Raw genomic sequence first — 26,001 nt, 5'->3', positions numbered from 1 at the left:
CCTCCACTTGTTATCAGTATAAAAGACACCTGTCCACAACCTCAAACAGTCACACTCCAAACTCCACTATGGCCAAGACCAAAGAGCTGTCAAAGGACACCAGAAACAAAATTGTAGACCTGCACCAGGCTGGGAAGACTGAATCTGCAATAGGTAAGCAGCTTGGTTTGAAGAAATCAACTGTGGGAGCAATTATTAGGAAATGGAAGACATACAAGACCACTGATAATCTCCCTCGATCTGGGGCTCCACGCAAGATCTCACCCCGTGGGGTCAAAATGATCACAAGAACGGTGAGCAAAAATCCCAGAACAACACGGGGGGACCTAGTGAAGGACCTGCAGAGAGCTGGGACCAAAGTAACAAAGCCTACCATCAGTAACACATTACGCCGCCAGGGACTCAAATCCTGCAGTGCCAGACGTGTCCCCCTGCTTAAGCCAGTACATGTCCAGGCCCGTATGAAGTTTGCTAGAGAGCATTTGGATGATCCAGAAGAAGATTGGGAGAATGTCATAGGGTCAGATGAAACCAAAATATAACTTTTTGGTAAAAACTCAACTCGTCGTGTTTGGAGGACAAAGAATGCGTAGTTGCATCCAAAGAACACCATACCTACTGTGAAGCATGGGGGTGGAAAAATCATGCTTTGGGGTTGTTTTTCTGCAAAGGGACCAAGACGACTGATCCGTGTAAAGGAAAGAATGAATGGGGCCATGTATCGTGAGATTTTGAGTGAAAACCTCCTTCCATCAGCAAGGGCATTGAAGATGAAACGTGGCTGGGTCTTTCAGCATGACAATGATCCCAAACACACAGCCCGGGCAACGAAGGAGTGGCTTCGTAAGAAGCATTTCAAGGTCCTGGAGTGGCCTAGCCAGTCTCCAAATCTCAACCCCATAGAACATTTTTGGAGGGAGTTGAAAGTCCGTGTTGCCCAGCAACAGCCCCAAAACATCACTGCTCTAGAGGAGATCTGCATGGAGGAATGGGCCAAAATACCAGCAACAGTGTGTGAAAACCTTGTGAAGACTTACAGAAAACGGTTGACCTCTGTCATTGCCAACAAAGGGTATATAACAAAGTATTGAGATAAACTTTTGTTATTGACCAAATACTTATTTTCCACCATAATTTGCAAATAAATTCATTAAAAATCCTACAATGTGATTTCTGGATTTTTTTTCCATTTTGTCTGTCATAGTTTAAGTGTACCTATGATGAAATTTACAGGCCTCTCTCATCTTTTTAAGTGGGAGAACTTGCACAATTGGTGGCTGACTAAATACTTTTTTGCCCCACTGTACATATACATTTGCATACCTAATTTAGTTTTCTCTATGGAAAACACTAGTATGCATGCGTATGCTATTTCTCTGCTTTTAGCTTCTGATGTTGTTGAAGTCAGCCCTGTCTGTCTCAGCCCAGATGTTCCCTAGATCGGGAGTTGGTGATTAACAGACCAGAATGCATGTTCAATTCAGCATTACATTGGATTTGCTGCAATGGAGACTACTGAGACCGAGGAGAGAATGACTGCAGAGGAGATATTTTAGGATAGTTTTCAGAGACATAAACAGTTCTGCACAGGATGAAGAAGCCACCTGTCGTTAATTGAAAACTTCCGACATGTTTAGCTCAATCAGAGCAGTACAGTTTGTGCAGTGCAGAATGAGTACCAAGTGCAGACTGTGTTTAATCATTTGTCTTGTATCATCTGGTCATGATAATATACTGAACAAAAATATAAATGCAACATTCAACAATTTTAATAATTTTACAGTTCATATAACGAAATCAAAATCTAATCAAATTGTATTGGTCACATACACATGGTTAACAGATGTTAATGCGAGTGTAGCGAAATGCTTGTGCTTCTAGTTCCGACAGTGCAGTAAAATCTAAGTGATCTAACAATTCCCAACAACTACCTAATACACACAAATCTAAAGGGGTGAATAAGAATATGTACATATGTGGATGAGCGATGGCCGAGCGTCATAGGCAAGGTTCAATAGATGTTATAAGGTACAGTATATAAACTCAGCAAAAAAAGAAAAGTGATCTCACAGTCAACTGCGTGTATTTTCAGCAAACTTTACATGTGTAAAATATTTGTATGAACATAAGATTCAACAACTGAGACATAAACTGAACAAGTTCCACAGACATGTGAATAACAGAAATGGAATAATGTTTCCCTGAACAAACGGGGGTCAAAATCAAAAGTAAGTCCGTATCTGGTGTGGCCACCAGCTGCAATAAGTACTGCAGTGCATCTCCTCCTCGTGGACTGCACCAGATCTGCCAGTTCTTGCTGTGAGATGTTACCCTACTCTTCCGCCAAGGCACTTGCAAGTTTCCGGACATTTCTGGGGGGAATAGCCCTAGCCCTAGCCCTTACCCTCCGATCCAACAGGTCCTAGACGTACTCAATGGGATTGAGATCCGGGCTCTTCTCTGGTCATGGCAGAACACTGACATTCCTGTCTTGCAGGAAATCACGCACAGAATGAGCAGTATGGCTGGTGGCATTGTTATGCTGGAGGTCATGTCAGGATGAGTCTGCAGGAAGGGTACCACATGAGGGAGGAGGATGTCTTCCCTGTAACACAGATTAGAGATTGCCTGCAATGACAACAAGCTCAGTACGATGATGCTGTGACACACCGCACCAGACCATGACAGACCCTCCACCTCCAAATCGATCCCACTCCAGAGTACAGGCCTCGGTGCAACACTCATTCCTTCAACGATAAACAAGAATCCGACCATCACCCCTGGTGAGATAAAACCTTGACTCGTCAGAGAATAGCATTTTTGCCAGTATTCTCTGGTCCAGCGACGGTGGGCTTGTGCCCATAGGCAACGTTGTTGCCGGTGATGTCTGGTGAGGACCTGTCTTTCAACAGGCCTACAAGCCCTCAGTCCAGCCTCTCTCAGCCTATTGCGGACAGTCTGAGCGCTGATGGAGGGATTGTGCATTCCTGGTGTGACTCAGACAGTTGTTGTTGCCATCCTGTAACTGTCCCGCGGGTGTGATGTTTGGATGTACCGATCCTGTGCAGGTGTTGTAACACGTGGTCTGCCACTGCGAGTACAATCAGCTGTCCGTCCTGTCTCCCTATAACGCTGTCTTAGGCATCTCACAGTACGGACATTGCAATTTATTGCCTTGGCCACATCTGCAGTCCTCATGCCTATATGCAGCATGCCTAAGGCATGTTCACGCAGATGAGCAGGGACCCTGGGCATCTTTCTTTTGGTGTTTTTCTGAGTTAGTAGAAAGGCCTCTTTGGTGTCCTAGGTTTTCATAACTGTGACCTTAATTGACTACCGTCTGTAAGCTGTTCGTGTCTTAACGACCGTTCCACAGGAACATGTTCATTAATTGTTTATGGTTCATTGAGCAAGCATGGGAAAAGGTGTTTAAACTGTTTTACGAATTATCTTTGAAAGACAGGGTCCTGAAAAAGGGCCGTTTCTTTTTTTATTGAGTTTACATATGAGATGGGTAGTGTAATATATGTTAACATTATTAAAGTGGCATTGTTTAAGGTGACTAGTGATCCGAAGTGACTAGTGATCCATTGAAATGAATTCATTAGGCCCTAATTTATGGATTTCCCATGACTGGGCAGGGGTGCAGCCATGAGTGGGCCTGGGAGGGCATAGGCCCAACCACTTGGGAGCAAGGCTCACTCACTGGGGAGCAAGGCCCAGCCAATCAGAATTTTTTTTTTTCCAACAAAAGGGCTTTATTACAGACAGAAATATTGATTAGTTTCATCAGCTGTCTGGGTGGCTGGTCTCAGATGATCCTGCAGGTGAAAAGCCGGATGTGGAGGTCGTGGGCTGGCGTGGTTAAACGTGGTCTGCGGTTGTGAGGCTGGTTGGGAGTACTGCCATTATCTCTTAAACTATGTTAGAGGTGTTTTATAGTAGAACAAGTAAATGAAATGCTCTGGCAACAGCTCTGGTGGACATTCCTGCAGTCAGCATGTCAATTGCACGCTCCCTCAACTTGAGACATCTGTGGTATTGTGTTGTGACAAAACTTCACATTTTAGAGTGGCCTTTTATTGTTCCTAGCACAAGGTGCACCTGTGCAATGATCATGCTGTTTAATCAGCTTCTTGATATGCCACACCAGTCAGTTGGATGGATTCTCTTGGCAAAGGAGAAAAACTCACTAAAAGGGATGTAAAGATTTTGGGGATCTTTTATTTCAGCTCATGAAACATGGGACCACCACTTTACATGTTGCATTTATATTTTTGTTCAGTAAAATCCAACCTTTTAAGGTTAGAGGTTGTTATTTGACATGACAACTGTGGAAATTGCCATTGTAGGAAATTAAAACTTGAAATTGTCTTAAGTTACATAGTTCTTTATCAGATCCAATATTGCAATTTCCTTGCCTTTTGTGTTTCTCAAATATTAACTGCAATATGAAGTTATGAGTCATATATCACAGAGATGTTAATCTTGAACTCTTTGTGCACTGTCGTTGTTGAGAAGAGAGGCCTTCTCATTATTACTGTATGTTCTGACATTTCATTGAGAGTTCTCCTCCCACTCATCCTCTCCTCTCCTTTGGCTCTCCAGACCCTCGGATGTCAAGCCCTTCTTAGATAAGAGGCATCTGGTGCCCGTCAACAGGTTAAGACCCCTGGACAGGAACTGAGGAAGGGGCCTAAACACCAGACAACCAACCAGTCAGTCAGTCAGCAAGTCATCCAGACAGACAGTCAGCCAGGCAAACACCAGAAGGATATCCAGTGCTATAAGCAAAGAGCAAAGGTTATTTTATGTGAAATAAAGCTGTAACGTTACAATACAGTGAGGTTTGTTGGTGTTTATTGTGAATTTCCAATGCCAAGGCTATGGTCAAGCTAGCAACCCAGTGAAATGCATTAGGTTGAATAGGTTACATCTTGGGTAAACTGCATAGAACAAACCACAATAGGCAAGTTTGGGGTCTTTCAATACATTTTCCCTCTAACATTCTTTCCTTGGATTTATCATTGGATTTGCTTTTCAGAAACTACAGTGTATGAGGAGAACAAACGCTATTTGGTATTCAGGATTTTTAATAGATGCATTCACATTGTATAACCAAGAGAGCATAATCCCCTAAGGACCTGAGTCAAGGATTAACAACTACATGGTCTTGTTGTAATTCAATCTCACAAAACCCCATGGTTGGATGATCATGTAGAACGGAAATGGTTGTGTTACTACAACCACAGGCTCTCTTAAAAATGAGCAAACTTAACACGGTTAAAGGCTGATTTAGTGCAACAGAAATGTTATTGTCTTCGAGGAAGCATTTACACTTGAGAGCAGATAATCAAATCTATAGGTATACTGCCTCAATAAAATGCTCTGAACTGGATGAATGACTACACTGACTTCAAACACAGAACATAAGCATAAAAACCCAGCCTTTAAATACAACTACTCTCAACTCTGAGGTGCAATAAGGATTTCTTAGTCAATAATGTCCTGTATAACTGTTTGCTGCTGTTGTGGTGTGTGCCCCCTGTGTAGCCCTCCTGAGACAGAGGAGTCACCCGTAGGATCCCCCGACCACCAACGCCAGGAATGGTTCGCCCAGTACTTCACCTTCTGATTTTTGCAACTCGAGAGCATGTCAACCATACGAAACGAAAAAGACTTTAAAAAAAGATATATATATATATTATTTAATGATCAACCACTACATTGCATTCTGTTGATTACTTCACTGTGAATGGGTTCCTAGTTTGTACAGTGCCGATGAGTATGTTTGACGTTTTTCTTTTTTTGCAGTTTGTAATGAGTGGTACATATGCTGCTATCATTTGTTAAATACAGTATACAGTAAATTGTCCTCTCTCTGTACCTTATTTTAGGATGGCACTGTAATGATAGTTTGTTACAGCCGCATCAGACATTTTGGTAGAACTAAACTGTTTGTATGGTTGTCTCAACACAGATATAATGATGTCTCACCAATTTTAAAAATAAATTGCATATTTTATATTTATATTATACTGTGTATGCTTAACTAATAAATACTGATTATTGTGACATTTACTCATGTGTGTGCTGTCAATTATGTGGGCCTCTCAATGTATGTATGATTTGTACAAAACTGTACTATGTGCCATAGAATCCCAACTTCAGCAGAAAATATTTATGGATTTTTAAAAAAGAAGAAGGAAAAAAAAGAGATTGTTTCACAATGTTTTAGGTCATAGTATGTACAGGTATTACTGTGTTCAGGTGATGCATGAGTTTTACCTCTGTGGGCAGAGCCGGTAGAGGGCACTGAATGGCTCTGGTCCTGTTGTGGTGGTTTTGACCAGTGGTGGAAAAAGTACTCAATTGTCATTCTTGAGTGAAAGTAAAGATACCTTAATAGAAAATTACTCAAGTAAAAGTCACCCAGTAAAATTCTACTTGAGTAAGTCAAAGTATTTGGTTTTAAATATACCTAAGTATTAAAAGTAAATATAATTGATAAAATGTACTTCAGTATCAAAAGTAAAAGTATAAATCATTTCAATTTCCTTATTAAGCAAACCAGATGGGACAATAAAAAGTACAAATATATTTCAAAATATATATATTGCTAGCAGCACACTCCAACACTCATAATTTACAAACGAAGATGTGTTTAGTGAGTCCACCAGATCAGAGGCAGTTGGGATGACCAGGGATGTTCTATTGATAAGTGTGTGAATTTGAAGATTTTCCTGTCAAAATATAGAGTACTTTTGGATGTCAGTGAAAATGTTTGGAATAAAAAGTACATTATTTTCTTTCGGAATGTAGTGTAGTAAAAGTTGCCAAAAATGTTAATAGTGAAGTACAGATACCTCCCAAAAATACATAAGTAGGCCTTTTTACTTAAGTACTTTACACCACTGGTTTTTGACTAAACAGGATGCAGCTAATGTCAGAAGTGACTTTCTCACTGGAATTTGCGTAGCAGATTATGATAATTCGGTTAAGGTTATACCATCTAAAATGCTAAATTCTCCGACGCGACTTCAATATGCAAGTTTTGACGTCACTTTTGACGTTAGGTGCCCGAGACATTCCCTACTCTGGCATGTGAATCTGAAGACCTTGCGGCTGCGCACTTTATTTTGCGAGACACTACCAAGTGAGAGAAGATAGGGGGTTCCTTCCATAAAAGCCTTTTCACATTTTGTGAAAGACACCCACGTGTTTTCCATTCTATTATTGTTGATTTTATTTAATTCATTGTATTTAATTCATGGTGACTATTTTAAGACATTGCTATGATATTTATTTAAAATTATAGTTTGAACACCCCCCGTGGAAGTAGTGTATGAATCCAGCGGGAAGTACCAAAGTGCTTCATGTGTGCGTGGGACTTGTGTTGATATCGCTAGTTGTAGAGAAACTCAAACACTCAATAAAATAGGGTATGTATAAAGTTATATTTTTTGCTAATACATATTACACGTTGAAGATTACATTTAGATTTTGGAATCATGTTTAGCTGTTGTCAAACGTGCCTCCCTGTTAGCTAGTTGACTTTAGCCAAACAACCAGATCTGGGACATCGCGTTATGGCATAGAGCAATTATTTTCCAACTTTGTTTAGTGTCTGGCTTCAATATAATTTTATTATTTACAAAAGTAAGAATGTTGTTAGTGTTGACAAACATTTTTCCATAAATGCTAGGTGTTTCTCCAAAATAGGCCACACGAGGTCTTGTCCATACGCGTGCGTCTGATATGAAGCGAATGTATCTCGTAAATCTTTGTCTTAGTACAGATCCGATGCATACGCGTGGACCGCAGCTACTATTAATAAAGGAAATGCATTCAACTGAAATATGTCTTCCGCATTTAACCCTACCCCTCTGAATGTGAGAGGTGCGGGGGGCAGCCTTATTGACATCCACGTATTCGGTGCCAGGGAAACAGGGTAACCCCCTTGCTCAGGGGCAGAACGACAGATTTTTACATTGTCAGCTCAGAGATTCGATCCAGCAACCTTTCGGTTACTGGTCCGACGCTCTAATAACTTCACCAGACCGAGTTATCAAAAATTGTGTCAGCACCACTTAACCCCTGCAACTAAATTGCCATTCTTTGTTTAACCCCTGCAACTAAATTGCCATTCTTTGTTTTTCAATTGCTCTGATGCGCCACTACTATTAATGTCACCTTCAGTTTACAAGCCTGACACTATAGATGAGCTAAACCATATTCACCCCTCCAGATCCAGGATGTTGATAAGCCCAGAGCAGGTAGCTCTGATAGGGCAGGTGTTTGAGGCGTATGTGACAGAGCACCACAGGAGTGACATTCTGCAGATCCTTCAGGAGCCTGATGAGGATGCCCACTACCCGGTGGTTATCAACGCCATGACACTGTTTGAAGCCAACATGGAGGTGGGCGACTACTTCAACGCCTACCCCAGCGAAGTCATCAACATCTTTGACAACACCCTTCACCGAGCTGCTAAGACAGTGTTAGAGAACTCTACACAGCAAAGGTGGCACAAGGTCAAACACCACCTGCATGCCCGAATCACAGGTAAGAGGCTCTTACCCACTTCCAAATCGACGCCTAGCCCCTACGTCCTAGGCACTTGTATAGATCTGAAAAGATAAGCAGTATGTTGTAAATTTGTTCCACCTAGCCTATCATAGATCAAATTGGAGTTATTGCTATAATTATTTCTAATTAGTCATCCAATCTCTTTATTTACATGAAGACAAGTGCATAGAGAGTTCAATAATATGAGAGACTAGAGAGCTCTTTCTGCTCCCTTCTATGAATGAATTGTCCTCGTACATAGTTATAGCCCTCTGCTGATGTAGCTTTATGGTACGTCTGAGATCTACAGTACCAGACAAAAGTTTGGACACACATACTCATTCAAGGGTTTTCCTTTATTTTCCCTATATTTTACTATATTGTAGAATAATAGTGAATACATCAAAACTATGAAATAACACATGGAATCATGCAGTAACCAAAAAAGTGTTTAACAAATCAAAATATATTTTATATTTCAAATCAAATTTTATTGGTCACATACACATCTTTAGCAGATGTTATTGTGGGTGTAGAGAAATGCTTGTGTTCCTAGCTCCAACAGTGCAGTAGTATCTAACAGAGCAAGAAGAGTGGAATTAAGAAATATATACATATTAGATTGAACAATGTCGAAGTGGCATTGAATAAAAAAAACAGTAGAATAGAATACAGTATATACATATGAGATGAGTAAAGCAGTATGTAAACATGATTAAAGTGACTAGAGTTCCATTATTAAAGTGGCCAGTGATTCCATGTCTATAGGTTAGCAGCCTCTATGGTGCAGGGATGCATAACTGGGTGGAAGTCGGTTAGTGATAGCTATTTAACAGTCTGATGGCCTTAATATAGAAGCTGTTTTTCAGTCTCTCAGTTCCAGCTTTGATGCACCTATTCTGACCTCGCATTCTGGAAGATGGCGAGGTGAACAGGCCGTGAGATTCTTCAAAGTAGCCAGCCTTTGCCTTGATGACAGCTTTGCCCACTCTTTGCATTCTCCCAAACAATTAACAGGTGTGCCTTGTTAATTTGTGGAATTTATTTCCTTAATGCGTTTGAGCCAGTCAGTTGTGTATACCACCCCTACAAGGTATGTATTTCTTTATTTATATTTATTTGGTAAAAGACCAAGTCCATATTATGGCAAGAACAGCTCAAATAAGCAAAGAGAAACCATTATTACTTTAAGACATGAAGGTCAGTCAGTCCGTCCCAGAAGGTTTTTGTAAGTTTCTCCAAGTGCAGTCGCACAAACCATCAAGCACTATGATGAAACTGGCTCTCATGAGGATCGCCACAGGAAAGGAAGGCCCAGAGTTCCCTCTGCTGCAGAGGATAAGTTCATTAGAGTTATCAGCCTCAGAAATTGCAGCCAAAATAAATGCTTCACGGAGTTCAAGTAACAGACACATCTCAACATCAACTGTTCAGAGGAGACTGCGTGAATCAGGCCTTCATGGTCAAATGGCTGCAACGGAAACCACTTCTAAAGGACACCAATAAGAAGTAGAGACTTGCTTTGGCCAAGAAACACAAACAATGGACATTAGACCGGTGGAGATCTCTCCTTTGGTCTAATGAGTCCACATTTGAGATTTTTGGTTCCAACCGTTGTCTCTTTGTGAGACGCAGAGTAGGTGAACGGATGATCTCTGCATGTGTGGTTCCTACTGTGAAGTGTGATGGTGTGGGGTGCTTTGCTGGTGACACTGTCTGTGATTTATTTAGAATTCAAGGCACACTTAACCAGCAGCCATCCCACCTGGTTTGCGCTTAGTGGGACTATCATTTGTTTTTCATCAGGACAGTGGCCCAACACACCTCCAGGCTGTGTAAGGGCTGTTTGACCAAGAAGGAGAGTGGTGGAGTGTGGCATCAGATGACCTGGTCTCCACAATCACCTGACCTCAACCCAATTGAGATGGACCGCAGAGTAAAGGAAAAGCAGCCACCAAGTGCTGAGTATATGTGGGAACTCCTTCAAGACTGTTGGAAAAGCATTCCAGGTGAAGCTGGTTTGTCATCAAGGCAAAGGTTGGCTACTTTGAATAATCGCAAATGTGAAATATATTTTGATTTGTTTAACACTTTTTTTAACACATGATACCATGTGTTATTTCATAGTTTTGATGTTGAAAATGTAGAAAATAGTCAAAAATGAAGAAAATAGAAAAACCCTTGAATGAGTACATGTGTCCAAACCTTTGACAGATACTGTATATTTGTGAGTTAGTGGGTGGTTGTCCTCCCTGTCTAATTGCAATGCTTGAAAAGCTCCATTGAAAGCAGTGTCTGGAGGGGTTTGGCCGAAGTGTTAATTTTTTGTTCATTTCACTTGTTCTGCTGGAGGCTCACCTCATCAGTCTGCTCTCTGCAACAGAAGTCATTTAAATCGAAACAGACACCATTAGAGTTCCTCATCATAGATAGCTGAATCACTTGTCCAGTGGAAAACATTAGCATCCTTTTGATGCAGCTTGATAATGACAATAATCACAATAGGAAGTACAGTATACCCATCACTGGCCAGCAGGATTTAATGAGAACATTATGAACATCTTGTCTCCGTGTAGGTATCTGTCTGGTTGTTAACTTGGGATGAATGTCTGCCTGAAATGCAGGAGAACAGTAGGCAGTAAGAGACTGAAACAGGAGACTCAGCATGATGTAACAACAACAACAACAAGCCATTCCATATATCACTCTCAGCAGGCCCAGTATTGACTTCCTGAGATGACACATGGTTACCTGAGATGGGGCCCAGAAAAACTGTAGCTACTCAATGAGGGTTTCTTGTAAAGGTCGACCGATTAATCGGAATGGCCGATTTCAAGTTTTCATAACAATCGGAAATCAATTGCAATTGCAAAAAATCAATATATATATTTTATTTTTGTTATACCTTTATTTAAATAGGCAAGTCAGTTAAGAACACATTCTTATTTTCAATGACGGCCTTGGAACGGTGGGTTAACTGCCTTGTTCAGGGGCAGAACGACAGATGTTCACCTTGTCAGCTCAGGGGATCCAATCTTGCAACCGTACAGTTAACTAGTCCAACGCTCTAACCATTGCACTCCACTAGGAGCCTGCCTGTTTCGCGAATGCAGTAGAAGCCAAGGTAAATTGCTAGCTAGCATTAAACTTATTTTATAAAAAACAATCAATCATAATCACTAATCCAGTTTAGCAGGCAATATTAACCAGGTGAAATTGTGTCATTTCTCTTGCGTTCATTGCACTCAGAGTCGGGGTATATGCAACAGTTTGGGCTGCCTGGCTCATTGCGAACTAATTTGCCAGAATTTTACGTAATTATGACATAACATTGAAGGTTGTGCAATGGAACAAGAATATTTAGATAAAATACCGAACGGTTCCGTATTTCACTGAAATAATAAACGTTTTGTTTTCGAAATGATAGTTTCTGGATTCGACCATATTAATGACCAAAGGCTCGTATTTCTGTGTGTTATTATGTTATAATTAAGTCTGATTTGATAGAGCAGTCTGACTGAGCAGCAGCAGGCCCGTAATCATTAATTCAAACAGCACTTTCGTGCGTTTTGCCAGCAGCTCTTCGCAAGCACGGCGCTGTTTATGATTTCAAGCCTATCAGCCTAATAATGGCTGGTGTAACCAATGTGAAATGGCTTGCTAGTTATCTGGGTGTGCGCTTATACCGTTTCAAACGTCACTTGCTTTTAGATTTGGAGTAGTTATTCCCCTTGCGCTGCAAGGGCCGCGGCTTTTGTGGGGCGATGGGTAACGCTGCTTCGAGTGTGGCTGTTGTTGATGTGTTCCTGGTTCGAGCCCAGGTTGGGGCGAGGAGAGGGACAGAAGCTATACTGTTACACTGGCAATACAATGGTGCCTATAAGAACATCCAATAGTCAAAGGTTAATGAAATACAAATGGTATAGAGAGAAATAGTCCTATAATAACTACAACCTAAAACCTCTTACCTTGGAATATTGAAGTCTCATGTTAAAAGGAACCACCAACTTTCATATGTTCTCATATTCTGAGCAAGGAACTTAAACGTTAGCTTTTTTACATGGCACACATTTTACATGGCACATATTGCATATTGCCACACAATTACTTTCTTCTCCAACACTTTGTTTTTGTATTATTTAAACCAAATTGAACATGTTTCATTATTTATTTGAGGATAAATTGATTTAATTGATGTAATATATTAAGTTAAAATAAGTGTCCATTCAGTATTGTTGTAATTGTCATTATTACAAATAAATAAATCAGCCGATTAATCGGTATCGGCATTTTTGGTCCTCCAAGTATCGGCATCGGCGTTGACAAATCATAATCGGTCGACCTCTAGTTTCTTATGTACACTGTCTCGAGCAATAAGGCTGCGTTTACACAGACAGCCCGATTCTGATTTCTTTTGTTGGACTGATTGGTATTTTAACCAAACAGATCAGTTCTTTTGCCAATAATTGGGCTAAAGATCATAATTGGTCTGTCTGTGTAAAGGCTGCCAAAACTCAGCCGCACTATGGGTTCCGACATCTGCCAGGCTGCCACAGTTTTACCGACACCATTAGTTTAACACCTGGAGCGGGTTGACATGGATTGGCCGGATTTGATTTTAATATGCAGATGATAAAAAAAAAGAGCACAGACATATAGTCAGATGGGAATAATCTGTAATGATTGACCTTGTCTGTCTTCCAGCCTTGCAAAGTAGCTCAACCTTCACATCTAATTACTTTAGCCAATGCGTACTGCAGTCTGGGGTCTCACCAGTGCAGAGAGCAGTGTTATAAATAGCCAGATGATGTGCTCGACTCGTATGCTGTTCCTTGGTTGGTTACATGGCGTGAATGTAGAAGGCATAGCAAATAGCAACAGGGCTCTTGGTGATGCAGCTGTGTGTGTTCAGGTGTGGAATGTTACTGCTACAAGGCCATGTTTAAGATCAGACCAGTATAAGCTTCAATACTTTCAACAGGTTGCTCGCTCGAAATTCAGAATGTCTCTCTGTGGAGAGGACCACTGTATGTGGGCTGCATCTTAAAACTCAGTTGTCTACTCTCATGAGAAAATGGAAAGTGCTTCACATAAACCACTCTGAAGATGTGGACGGAAAATGTCAATGTTGTTTGAGATGCCAGATGGAGAGAGAGGATAATACACTATATATACAAAAGTTTGTGGACACACCTTCAAATTAGTGAATTCGGCTATTTTAGCCACACCCATTGCTGACAGGTGTATAAAATCAAGCACACAGACATGCAATCTCCATTGGCAGTAAAATGGCCGTACTAAAGAGCTCAATGACTTTCAATGTGGCACCGTCATAGGATGCCATCTTTTCAACAAGTCAGTTCGTCAAATTTCTACCATGCTAGAGCTGCTCCGGTCAATTGTTAGTGCTGTTATTGTGAAGTGGCAACGTCTAGGAGCAACAACGGCTCAGCCGCGAAGTGGTAGGCCACACAAGCTCACAGAACGGGACCGCCAAGTGCTGAATCGTAATAGCGTGTATAAATCATATGTCCTCAGTTGCAACACTCACTACCGAGTTCCAAACTGCCTCTGGAAGCAATGTCAGCACAATAACTGTTCGTCGGAGGCTTCATGAAATGGGTTTCCATGGCTGAGCAGCCACACACAAGCCTTAGGTCAACATTCACAATACCAAGCGTCGGCAGGAGTGGTGTAAAGCTCGCCGCCATTGGACTCTGGAGCAGTGGAAACATGTTCTGTGGAGTGATAATGTTCTCTGGAACACTACCTGCCCCAATGCATTGTGCCAACTGTCAAGTTGGGTGGAGGAGGAATAATGGTCTAGGGCTGTTTTTCATGGTTCGGTCTAGGCCCCTTAGTTCCAATGAAGGGAAATCTTAACGCTACAGAATACAATAACATTCTAGACGATTCGGTGCTTCCAACTTGGCAACAGTTTGGGGAAGGCCCTTTCCTGTTTCAGCATGACAATGCCCTCGTGCACAAAGCGAGGAAATGGTTTGTTGAGATTGGGTGTGGAACAACTTGACTGGCCTGCACAAAGCCCTGACCTCAATTCACCTTTGGAATGAATTTGAACGCCGACTGCGAGCCAGGCCTATTGTTCGACGAGCATCTGGTCCTACTGGACACCAAGATGTCCACATACTTTTGGCCATGTCGTGTATGTGCTTTTTTTTTTTTTTTTTAACTAGGGAAGTCCATTAAGAACACATTCTTATTTACAATGACGGCCTACATTGGCCAAACCTGGACGACGCTGGGCCAATTGTGTGCCTCCCTATGGGACTCCCAATCATGGCAGATGTGATACAGCTTGGATTCGAACCAAGGATTGTCGTGATGCCTTTTGCGCTGAGTGCCTTAGACTGCTGCACCACCTGGGAGCCCCTATTAATCCATGATAACATTGGTGGGCTGGAGTATTGCATTTTATCCATAAACGCCTATTTTCCTTTTATATTCTATCAGTGCATGGAATTAAATTTTACACTGACAGTGTCTGCAAGTCCACAGATTTATCAGGGAAAAAGACTTCACAAGTCTGCTATGGATTCTCAGTGGTCACTGCTTAGGCCTAAAGCTAACTTTTACCAAAGAAGGCTTCTCCCATAAATCAAATCAAATGTTATTTGTCACATGCGCCGAATACAAAAGGTGGAGACCAAACTGTGAAATGCTTACTTACAAGCCCTTAACCAACAATGCCGTTTTTAGAAAAATAAGAGATAAGAAAAATGTAAAAAATAAACTAAAGTAAAAAATAAAACCGCAACAATAAAATAACAATAACGAGGCTATATACAGGGGGTACCAGTACCGAGTCAATGTGCGGAGGTACAGGTTAGTTGAGATAATTGAGGTAATATGTACATCTAGGTAGAGGTTAAGTGGCTATGCATAGATAATAAACAGTGAGTAGCAGCAGTGTAAAAAATAAAAAAAAAAATGGGGGGCTCAATGCAAATAGACTGGGTAGCCATTTGATTAGCTGTTCAGGAGTCTCATGGCTTGGGGGTAGAAGCTGTTAAGATGCCTTTGGACAGACTTGGTGCTATGGTACCGCTTGCCATGCGGTAGCAGAGAGAACAGTCTATGACTAGGGTGGCTGGAGTCTTTGGCAATTTGTAGGGCTTTCCTCTGACACCGCCTGGAATAGAGATCCTGGATGGCAGGAAGCTTGGCCCCACAGTGATGCACTGGGCCGTACGCACTACCCTCTGTAGCACCTTGCGGTCGAAGACCAAGCAGTTGCCAGACTATGTGGTGATGCAACCAGTCTGAATGCTCTCAATGGTGTAGCTGCTGAACTGATTGAGGATTTGAGGACCCAGGCCAAATCTTCTCTGTCTCCTGAGGGGGAATAGGTTTTGTCGTGCCCTCTTAGAGTTCTCTGCGTTAGGTACTTTTATCCAATAAAATACTGTTGGCTACTTGACAGATGTACAGTAAGGCTATGTAATGGGCTACACATCACATTACACACACAAAATTATTTTGTGCAAGATTCATGCGATACATCTCTCTTCAATAAAATAGTGGGTAGAGAGCCCCATCTGGTGGTTAATATTGAGCATGACAAGGAATGCTGAACTTTGTTTGAGTTCCAGGAAAGATGGTACAGCGTGTTGTCAGTTCTGATCATTGTTTTGATGTCTAGTCCAGTGCTCCTTGGTCTGTTTGATGTCCATAAACCTAGCCTCCCTCTTCATTTCTGTATGTCGTCACGCCTCAGGTCTTCCTGTGTGTCCTGAGCTCACCAGGGAGAACATCCCCAAGTCTCGGGACGCTGGTCACTTCCTCTCCGTCACGGGCACGGTCATCCGCACCAGTGTGGCCAAGGTTCTGGAGTACGAGAGGGACTACATGTGCTCTAAGTGCCGTCACGTGTTCTCCCTACAAGCTGACTTTGAGCAGTACTATAGTTTCGTTCCCCCTACCAGCTGCCCCAACCAGGACCTCTGTAACTCCAACAAGTTCACCTGCCTGTCAGCCAGCTCCACCCCGGCAGCATGCAGGGACTACCAGGAAATTAAGATCCAGGAGCAGGTGACTTGGGGCTAAGGGGCTCTAGTACTGTTTGTTTTAATTATAGTCTACACATTGTTTAACCCTGTTGAATAACATCTGCAAACGCAAATTGTAAGCCTATATTTGATCAAACTGCACCCCTCTTTCCCTGCTGTTCTGTGTGCTCAGGCCCAGAGGTTGTCTGTGGGCAGTATTCCTCGCTCCATGGTGGTCATTTTGGAGGATGATCTGGTAGACAGCTGTAAATCAGGTAACATTGGTCACTATGATGTCATTTGTCACTATGATATCACAGTTGACATTTGTATTGGAAATTACATCACTGTGGGATTGTTACATAAAGGATATTGCCATACTGTATTATGGGAATTTGTTTTGCAGAGGGCGACATCATTGTGTTAGGTAGATTGTGACATCACTGAGTTTTGGAATTCCACATTGTGATGTATTACCAATGATGTCGTAATACTGTATGATGTACTGATGTTACATTGTGGTGTCATGTGTGTGATAACATCACAATACCATATGATTGTCTTTCACCCAAGATGAAGCCGCAGTAGATGAACATGAATGTTTTTAAGGGATTAGTGTCATCACATTGAATGTTGGGACTGAATTTCTAGGATATCACCATTTGTGATGACATTTTTCCAGGTGATGATGTTACAGTGTATGGAGTAGTTCGTCAGCGATGGAAGCCCCTGTACGAGGACGCACGCTGTGAATTGGATCTGGTGTTGAAAGCCAATTTCATTGAAGTGAACAATGAGCAGAACATGGCAGCTCTGGTCCTAGAGGACATGCAGCAGGAGTTTGAGGAGTTCTGGGACAATTACAAACATGACCCTATAACTGGTACATAATAACGCGACTGTAATACTTCCCCAATCCCCATAATTAAAACCGTTGCCATACAGATTTAGATTATTACATGATAAATACTATATGAGATGAGATGGACATGAAATGTGTATGGAATTTGATTGGTGTTCTTCTTCCATGTTCTCTCTGAAGGCAGGAACCAGATTCTCATGAGCCTGTGCCCACAAGTGTTTGGAATGTATGTAGTTAAGTTAGCTGTTGCCATGGTGTTAGCAGGTGGGGTGCAAAGAATAGATCCTTCTGGAACGAAAGTAAGAGGTATGTATCCTTGTTCAAAATGTGGACCAATTTCTCTTACATGCCTCACAAACTGCAACTCGATTGATGTTAATATCTGATTCTAGATTTGTAATACATTTCTGGTTTAGGCGAGTCTCATCTTCTGCTGGTGGGAGACCCAGGCACAGGGAAGTCTCAGTTTCTGAAGTACGCTGCTAAGATCACTCCCCGGTCAGTCCTCACTGCTGGGATCGGCTCCACTACCGCAGGTCTGTCTACCCTCTGCTGGTTCATCTGAAACAGTTCACTTTGCTTAAAGGAATCTCTGAAATAACCACTTATGTTAGTCAAAAAAGGAATATGTGTTGTGTGTCAGGGTTGACGGTGGCAGCAGTGAAGGACTCCGGGGAGTGGCATCTAGAGGCAGGAGCACTGGTGCTGTCTGACGGAGGCCTGTGTTGTATCGACGAGTTCAACAGCATCAAAGAGCACGACCGCACCAGCATCCACGAAGCCATGGAGCAGCAAACCATCAGTGTGGCCAAGGCAGGGTAAGGGAAAATCTTATCTTGCACTCACTTCTGTTATGGGCTGAAGCAGGGTCATAATGACTGACATGCATAAAGCATCTTTCTATTTCCTCCATTGACTTTGTGGGGTCTATTTCCCTCTGTCCCACCCAGCATGGTGTGTAAACTGAACACCAGGACCACCATCTTGGCTGCCACCAACCCTAAGGGCCAGTACGACCCGAACGTGCCTGTGTCGGTCAACGTGGCCCTGGCCAGCCCCCTGCTCAGCCGCTTTGACCTGGTCCTGGTCCTACTGGACACCAAGAACCCTGAGTGGGACCGCATCATCTCCTCCTTCATACTGCACAACAAAGGTGTTTATACAGGGTCCTTATATATATATAGAGAGAGAGCAGTCTCTATAGAACTAGTGTGTTCACATCCACCAGTTTTTAGACCACACTGCATAATGATAGAAACTGGTCCAGACCCTGGAGAAACAGGACTCTGGTCAATTAATGACATGAATGAATCTGTATGTTGCTATGGATAAAAGCATCTGCTAAATGGCATATTATATATACACTGCTCAAAAAAATAAAGGGAACACTTAAACAACACAATGTAACTCCAAGTCAATCACACTTCTGAAAAAATCAAACTGTCCACTTAGGAAGCAACACTGATTGACAATACATTTCACATGCTGTTGTGCAAATGGAATAGACAACAGGTGGAAATTATAGGCAATGAGCAAGACACCCCCAATAAAGGAGTGGTTCTGCAGGTGGGGACCACAGACCACTTCTCAGTTCCTATGCTTCCTGGCTGATGTTTTGGTCACTTTTGAATGCTGGCGGTGCTTTCACTCTAGTGGTAGCATGAGACGGAGTCTACAACCCACACAAGTGGCTCAGTTAGTGCAGCTCATTCAGGATGGCACATCAATGCGAGCTGTGGCAAGAAGGTTTGCTGTGTCTGTCAGTGTAGTGTCCAGAGCATGGAGGCGCTACCAGGAGACATGCCAGTACATCGGGAGACGTGGAGGAGGCCGTAGGAGGGCAACAACCCAGCAGCAGGACCTCTACCTCCGCCTTTGTGCAAGGAGGAGCACTGCCAGAGCCCTGCAAAATGACCTCCAGCAGGCCACAAATGTGCATGTCTGCTCAAAGGGTCAGAAACACTCCATGAGGGTGGTGTGAGGGCACAACGACCACAGGTGGGGGTTGTGCTTACAGCCCAACACCGTGCAGGACGTTTGGCATTTGCCAGAGAACACCAAGATTGGCAAATTCGCCACTTGCGCCCTGTGCTCTTCACAGATGAAAGCAGGTTCACACTGAGCACATGTGACAGTCTGGAGACGCCGTGGAGAACGTTCTGCTGCCTGCAACATCCTCCAGCATGACCGGTTTGGCAGTGAGTCGGTCATGGTGTGGGGTGGCATTTCTTTGGGGGGCCGCACAGCCCTCCATGTGCTCACCAGAGGTAGCCTGACTGCCACTAGGTACCGAGATGAGATCCTCAGACCCCTTGTGAGACCATATGCTGGTGCGTTTGGCCCTGGGTTCCTCCTAATGCAAAGACAATGCTAGACCTCATGTGGCTGGAGTGTGTCAGCAGTCCCTGCAAGAGGAAGGCATTGATGCTATGGACTGGCCCGCCCGTTCCCCAGACCTGAATCCAATTGAGCACATCTGGGACATCATGTCTCACTCCATCCACCAAATGTACAATGCAAAGGTGGTGAAAAACATCAGAGCAATGTGCTATTTCCCCACAATGGGAGATAGAGAGAGGAATAGAAAGAGAGAGGCTTTTATAAGTCTTAATATTGGTTGCACCACAGACTGTCCAGGAGTTGGCGGATGCTTTAGTCCAGGTCTGGGAGGAGATCCCTCAGGAGACCATCCGCCACCTCATCAGGAGCATGCCAAGGCGTTGCAGGGAGGTCATACAGGCACGTGGAGGCCACACACACTACTGAGCCTCATTTTGACTTGTTTTAAGGACATTACATCAAAGTTGGATCAGTCTGTAGTGTGGTTTTCCACTTTCATTTTGAGTGTGACTCTAAATCCAGACCTCCATGGGTTGATAAATTTGATTGCCATTGATAATTTTTGTGTGATTTTGTTGTCAGCACATTCAACTATGTAAAGAAAAAAGTAGTTAATAAGAATATTTCATTCATTCAGATCTAGGATGTGTTATTTTAGTGTTCCCTTTTTGAGCAGTGTATGATCAGTTGAAGTACAGAACAGTCATTAAAGAAGCCAGTCCTCTAGAAGTGGAGTGGAATAATCCTGCGCTTAGTGCCTGAGATATCCACCAATTACATAGGTCATCTGAGGAATCAGTGGGATATCATATTGCTGAGTTAAGCTACACTGCAAATTAGAGTTGAGACCTCCTCTGGGCTCTTCATTAGAAAAGACAATCTCTCTCCCCAGAAAACAGCATTTGATCATTTACATAACATAATTCCCACAGTATTTGCATAAGGAAAAGAGCTATGTTGAATGAAAATGCCAATGATGTAAAGTCTCTCTGGCATCGCCCCAGTTTAATTAGTGCTCTAGGTCGTTATCAAGACGATCACTCAGGGAGTTGTGGTTACGGAAGCCTGGGTCCTATTCATTATGACAAAACGTTTTGCAACAAAAACTAATCTTATTGGACAAGTTTAGGTAGTCCCATCCTGTTTCATTTAGTTTTCTTCTGTCTGGTAAATAATAAATACAACCCTGCATCTTGCTCATTACTTTAATCAGAAGGCTAATGCCAATATGCATGCCAGTCTCTCTTGGCTAAAAGTAGAGGAGAGACTGACTGCATCACTTCTTGTTTTTATAAGAAACATTGATGTGTTGTAAATTCCAAATGGTTTGCATGGTCAACTTACACTCAACTTACCCCAGCAGACATGCCACCAGGGTGTCTTTTCACAGTACCCAAATCCAGAACAAATTCAAGAAAACATACAGTATTTATAGAGCCATGATTGCATGGAACTCCCTTCCATCAAAGATTGATCAAGTGAACAGCAAACCTGGTTTTAAAAACCAGATAAAGCAACACCTCACAACACCTCCCCTGTTTGACTTAAGACATTGTGTGTATGTACTGATTAGTGATGTTTTAAATGTATGTAATTCTGTCCTTGAGTGGTTTTTGTCTATTAATGTTCTGTATTATTGAATGTTTTCTGTGGACCCCAGGAAGAGTAGCTGCTACTATCGCAACCGCTAATTGGGATCCTAATAAAATACCAAATACCTTCATCTGCCCATCAGGAGCTCCCTGCCAGTCGGAGGATTCTTTGTGGAGCATGGAGAAGATGAAGGCCTACTTCTGCCTGATCAAGGGGCTGCAGCCGCATGTGTCTGAGGAGGCCAACTCCATCCTGTCCCGCTACTACCAGCGGCAGAGGCAGAGCGACAGCAGGAACGCAGCCCGCACCACTATCCGCATGCTGGAGAGCCTCAGCCGCCTTGCTGAGGGTGGGCCAGCATTTTACATTACACATCTGTCTTTCCTTCTGAATTCCTTTGCGTTTGGTTTAATAGTTACTGAAAGTGTTCAAACTCATGTTTATTATGTGAATGCTTAATGCTATAGTTGTTATTGATATGATGTGGTCATGAAGCTCATGATCTTTGTCTTGATCCTGGCAGCACACGCCAGGTTGATGTTTCGAGACACTGTCACTGTGGAGGATGCTGTTGTTGTTGTCTCTGTCATGGAGTGCTCTATGCAGGTAGGAAGCTACACTTTGTTACATTCTAACATGAAATAAGCAGTAAGGCCCAAGGGGATGTGGTATATTTAAGCAATGAGGCCCAAGGGGATGTGGTATATTTAAGCAATGAGGCCCAAGGGGATGTGGTATATTTAAGCAATGAGGCCCAAGGGGATGTGGTATATTTAAGCAATGAGGCCCAAGGGGATGTGGTATATTTAAGCAATGAGGCCCAAGGGGATGTGGTATATTTAAGCAATGAGGCCCAAGGGGATGTGGTATATTTAAGCAATAAGGCCCAAGGGGATGTGGTATATTTAAGCAATAAGGCCCAAGGGGATGTGGTATATTTAAGCAATAAGGCCCAAGGGGATGTGGTATATATTCCACAAACCCCCAAGATGCCTTATTGCTATTATAATAAACTGGTTACCAACGTAGTTAGAAGAGTAAACATAAATGTTTCGTCATACTCATGGTATACGGTCTGATATACCACGGCTTTCAGCCAAACACTATTCGGGGCTCGAACCACCCAGTTTGTAATGGCCAATATATCACGACTATGGGCTGTTCTTATGCACGACATGAGGCTGAGTACCTGGATACAGCCCTTAGCCGTGGTATATTTGACATATACCACAAACCTCTGAGGTTCCTTATTGATATAATAAGAAGGTTACCAACATAAATAGAACAGTAAACAAGTATTTTTGCATCATAACCATGGTATATTGTCTCAGACACACACACACATACACAGCTGAAATGCTTTTTCAGCCAATCAGAATCCAACACCCAAACTACCCAATTTATAACATGTTACATTTTACAGTTACATTGAATGTAAACTGTAATGCCTTCAGCATGACTTGAAACACATGACATAATACAAAATTTAAGGTGAAGTTTCAGTGCGGTGTGTGTGTGCCTCAGGGGGGCGCTCTCCTGGGAGATGTGAACGCTCTTCACACGTCATTCCCTGACAACCCCAGTCAGCAGTACCAGACACAGTGTCAAATTGTTCTGGAGGGCCTCCAGATGCCTCACCTTCTCTACAAGGAGATGGACAGGCTCTCAAGGTGAGACATTATACTTGTGAAAACTTAAAAGAACAAGGTTTGTGAAGATTCAACTTTGTAGAACAGGACAAAAAGTAAATATAGCTTATAAATAATGCATTCTCTAACTTATAGTCTTCTACACCATCAGAATAAATCTCACTTATAACAACTCCCCCTCCAACATATTACCTCTAAACCCTAGACCAGTGAAAATACTGAGTACAACACCCTTTATGTATGAATCATTGTGTTTTCTTTAGACTGCAGAATAATGGGCCAGGCTCCCCTAAAGGAACAGAAAAAGGTTCTCCTCTGCCTGCAAAGCAGCACAGTGATCTGAGCAGCAGTTATCAACACAAGGGTTCTACATTCCAGACAAGCGGTCCAGGGCTCTCTGACATCACCACAGACTCAGAGAGTGGACTGGACTGGTTCCACTCACTGGCTGGCCCAGTGGGGAGAGGACATGCCAACTTGCCGATCATCACTTCACCCATCACAACATCCACACAACACAACCACAACTCTTTCTCAAAGCAGGCCCGAACCCTGTCAAAACACCCCGCTGTGTCGTTGCTGGGCAACAGCGGTGCTGCACACAAGGAGAGTGGGAGAGCGCCTGTGTGTGATAAGACACCCAGTATAACTGCGGAGGAGGAGGTGGTAGAGAGCTGTAAGGAGAGCAGTAAAAGCACAGCAGCAGCGGAAGACAGATCCTGTTCTGTGGTACAGAAGGTGTCCAAGAAACTTCGAGACAAACGGCTCAGAGCGATGACTCATGTCCCCCTTCAGGGAGACAAAGCTGTGGGAGGAGGCAGCACCAGCAGAGACCTCATAGACCATCTGGATGTGGAGCAGGCCTTCTCTACAGACTCCCTGCCCTCCCACAGCATACCTGTAGCAGGGAAGAAACGCAACTCAAAAAAGAACAATGTCCCTTGTAACCTCCCGTCTGGAGACCAGGAGCTCTCTGGTACTGTGGGGGCAGGGAGAGAAGAACTGCACTCTAAGTTCACAGGGTTCACATTTAAACCCAGAGAGAAGATGACCCACACTGAACCTCTCTGCCCAGATACTGACAGCTCAGACTTTCACACAGAGAATAGAGGTCCACCTAGCAAAGCAAAGACGCATAACAGAGAGAACCATAACACAGTTTCTTCAGCTAGAGAGAAAGAGAAAACAGAAAAGAAAAATAATGAGAACCAGTGTTACAAAGACAAGCCAGCAGAGGGCAGCAGTTCTGTGAAGACGCTGAGGCTGAGGGTTCAGTCTAAGGAGAAAGAGTTTCCCATTGAGGTGTCACGTGACCTGAACCCAGAGGTCAGTGGTCCCACGGCGGAGGGAGGTGATGGGGGGGATCATGGAACAGAGCAGAAACGCCAGCAGTTGCTGAGCAGAATTGCTCCAGGTGAGAACAGAACTACATTAACAGACCCTCCACCACTACAGCCAGACCACCCAATGCCCACTGTGGCGGCCTCTACCCTGGCCAAACTCTCCAGGTTCTCCTTCACAACTACAAAGGACAAGGAAGTTACAAATCTAATAACAACTCTTACATCAGGGGCTCAGGTTACCTCGTCCATAGAGCTTAAAGCAGGGCAGCAGGACACATGGACACAAGCTATCACCAGCATACAGCAGAGGACATGGGTGCAAGCTAAAGCCTCTACAGAGGATAGGACTGAGGCGAGAGTTAGTGGAGACAAAGACTTCCAGACATTTAACAGTAAGGGCCAAAACCCTGCTATAGATTCTGCTGTCAACCCTAAAAAGAGAAAGTGTTTTGAGCTGGGCTCTAAAGGCCTCTTCTCTGGCCTGTCTATGTTCAGCTCCTCCAACTTTGATGAAGATGATCTGAGTGTAGACTGGGATGAGGAGTCGGTGAAAAAAACAAATGTAACAGGGAAATGATGTTTGAAACATTGTAGTGTACTGAATATTATTTGTGACTTCTCACCGTGTGTGTGCATGTGCGTTTGTTGTTGTATTGTCAATAATTGGTATAAATTTGCAGATCAGTGTTTGATCATGAGATTCACTATCGACTTGTCATGCTGTTGGATATTGAACACACATTATGCCATAGAAACAATCTTGTAAATCTGTTTCTTCTGTAAATGAAACCTCATTTACAAAGCCTATGGTCTTGTGTCACAATAGCTGAAATAATGCTGTTATATGAGGTAGTCAAAGGGCACATTTTCATCATGGACTGGGCAATATTACACGCTCTGTGAAAACACGCAATGTTGCTGTAGGCAAACGTTATGTTCATTCAAAGTAAAAAATCAGAGGCACAAATCAATATGGGTGATGATTGACTGGGCCCTACATTTGCCTAAGGCTGTGTATTATGATGTGGTATATAATGGTTTCATCCTCTGAGCCAATGCCAGAAAGCACCACACCAAAGGGAGTATGGCTGTTGTCATGACTGTGTGGATGGCATTCCACAAGGAAGCTGCATGAAAGCTCCTTGTCACGTTGTATAAGGATCAGAGACAGGCGCAGGAATACGTAATGTTTTTTTTTATTACTCCACCCAAAATACCATGAACATGACATGGGGACGAAGCCCAAAACAAACACACATAAAATACACAGGGATGTAATCCCAAAAAAACACGTATATAAAATACATGTAAAGATTACATGGGACAAGACCCATAATAACACTCCACAGGATGAGACCCGAAATAACAAGTGCACGAAAGCCAAAACAACAAAGCACAACTCACAAGACCAACAGACATGGGAACAGAGGGCACAGGGAATGGGAACCAGGTGTGCATAATGAGACAAAACAGTCTGGGGTTAGTGGTTATGAATCCAGTTCAGTGATGCCTAGAAAGCCGGTGACGTAGACCTCCGGAGCTGGTGCACGGAATGAGCAGCAGTACCAAGGGGATCCATGACTACTCAGCAATAGCTAATGGCATCAGAGGAAGTCTGGAAGATGTGTTGGCTCGGT

At 43.0% G+C, this 26,001-nt stretch overlaps 2 protein-coding genes across 10 annotated transcripts in view; both read left to right on the top strand.

Moving 5' to 3' along the window:
- LOC135505999 (protein FAM184A-like) overlaps positions 1 to 6,081 on the top strand; it is a 116,918-nt gene extending 110,837 nt beyond the window's left edge. For all 6 annotated transcript variants that reach the window (XM_064925323.1, XM_064925326.1, XM_064925324.1 and 3 more), the window contains one exon: positions 5,554 to 6,081. In XM_064925323.1, coding sequence (XP_064781395.1) covers positions 5,554 to 5,582 — 29 coding nt within the window. In that variant the 3' untranslated portion in view covers positions 5,583 to 6,081. The remainder of the gene's footprint in view (positions 1 to 5,553) is intronic.
- A 1,286-nt stretch (positions 6,082 to 7,367) lies between these two features.
- LOC135505998 (DNA helicase MCM9-like) overlaps positions 7,368 to 26,001 on the top strand; it is a 109,751-nt gene continuing 91,117 nt past the window's right edge. The window contains exons 1-13 of one of the 4 annotated variants that reach the window (XM_064925319.1): positions 7,368 to 7,442; positions 8,249 to 8,565; positions 16,307 to 16,620; positions 16,771 to 16,852; positions 17,260 to 17,460; positions 17,620 to 17,745; positions 17,856 to 17,975; positions 18,083 to 18,257; positions 18,390 to 18,592; positions 21,515 to 21,721; positions 21,896 to 21,978; positions 22,897 to 23,042; positions 23,285 to 25,068. In XM_064925319.1, coding sequence (XP_064781391.1) covers positions 8,256 to 8,565; positions 16,307 to 16,620; positions 16,771 to 16,852; positions 17,260 to 17,460; positions 17,620 to 17,745; positions 17,856 to 17,975; positions 18,083 to 18,257; positions 18,390 to 18,592; positions 21,515 to 21,721; positions 21,896 to 21,978; positions 22,897 to 23,042; positions 23,285 to 24,941 — 3,624 coding nt within the window. In that variant the 5' untranslated portion in view covers positions 7,368 to 7,442; positions 8,249 to 8,255 and the 3' untranslated portion in view covers positions 24,942 to 25,068. Of the gene's footprint in view, positions 7,443 to 8,248; positions 8,566 to 11,605; positions 11,693 to 16,306; positions 16,621 to 16,770; positions 16,853 to 17,259; positions 17,461 to 17,619; positions 17,746 to 17,855; positions 17,976 to 18,082; positions 18,258 to 18,389; positions 18,593 to 21,514; positions 21,722 to 21,895; positions 21,979 to 22,875; positions 23,043 to 23,284; positions 25,069 to 26,001 lie in introns of those variants that run through there. The other 3 variants (XM_064925318.1, XM_064925320.1, XM_064925321.1) reach the window with 3 other exon arrangements.

The sequence above is a fragment of the Oncorhynchus masou genome, chromosome 19, assembly GCF_036934945.1.
Source record: "Oncorhynchus masou masou isolate Uvic2021 chromosome 19, UVic_Omas_1.1, whole genome shotgun sequence".
Taxonomy (NCBI): Eukaryota; Metazoa; Chordata; class Actinopteri; order Salmoniformes; family Salmonidae; genus Oncorhynchus; species Oncorhynchus masou.
This window is presented reverse-complemented; position numbering and strand designations above follow the sequence as displayed.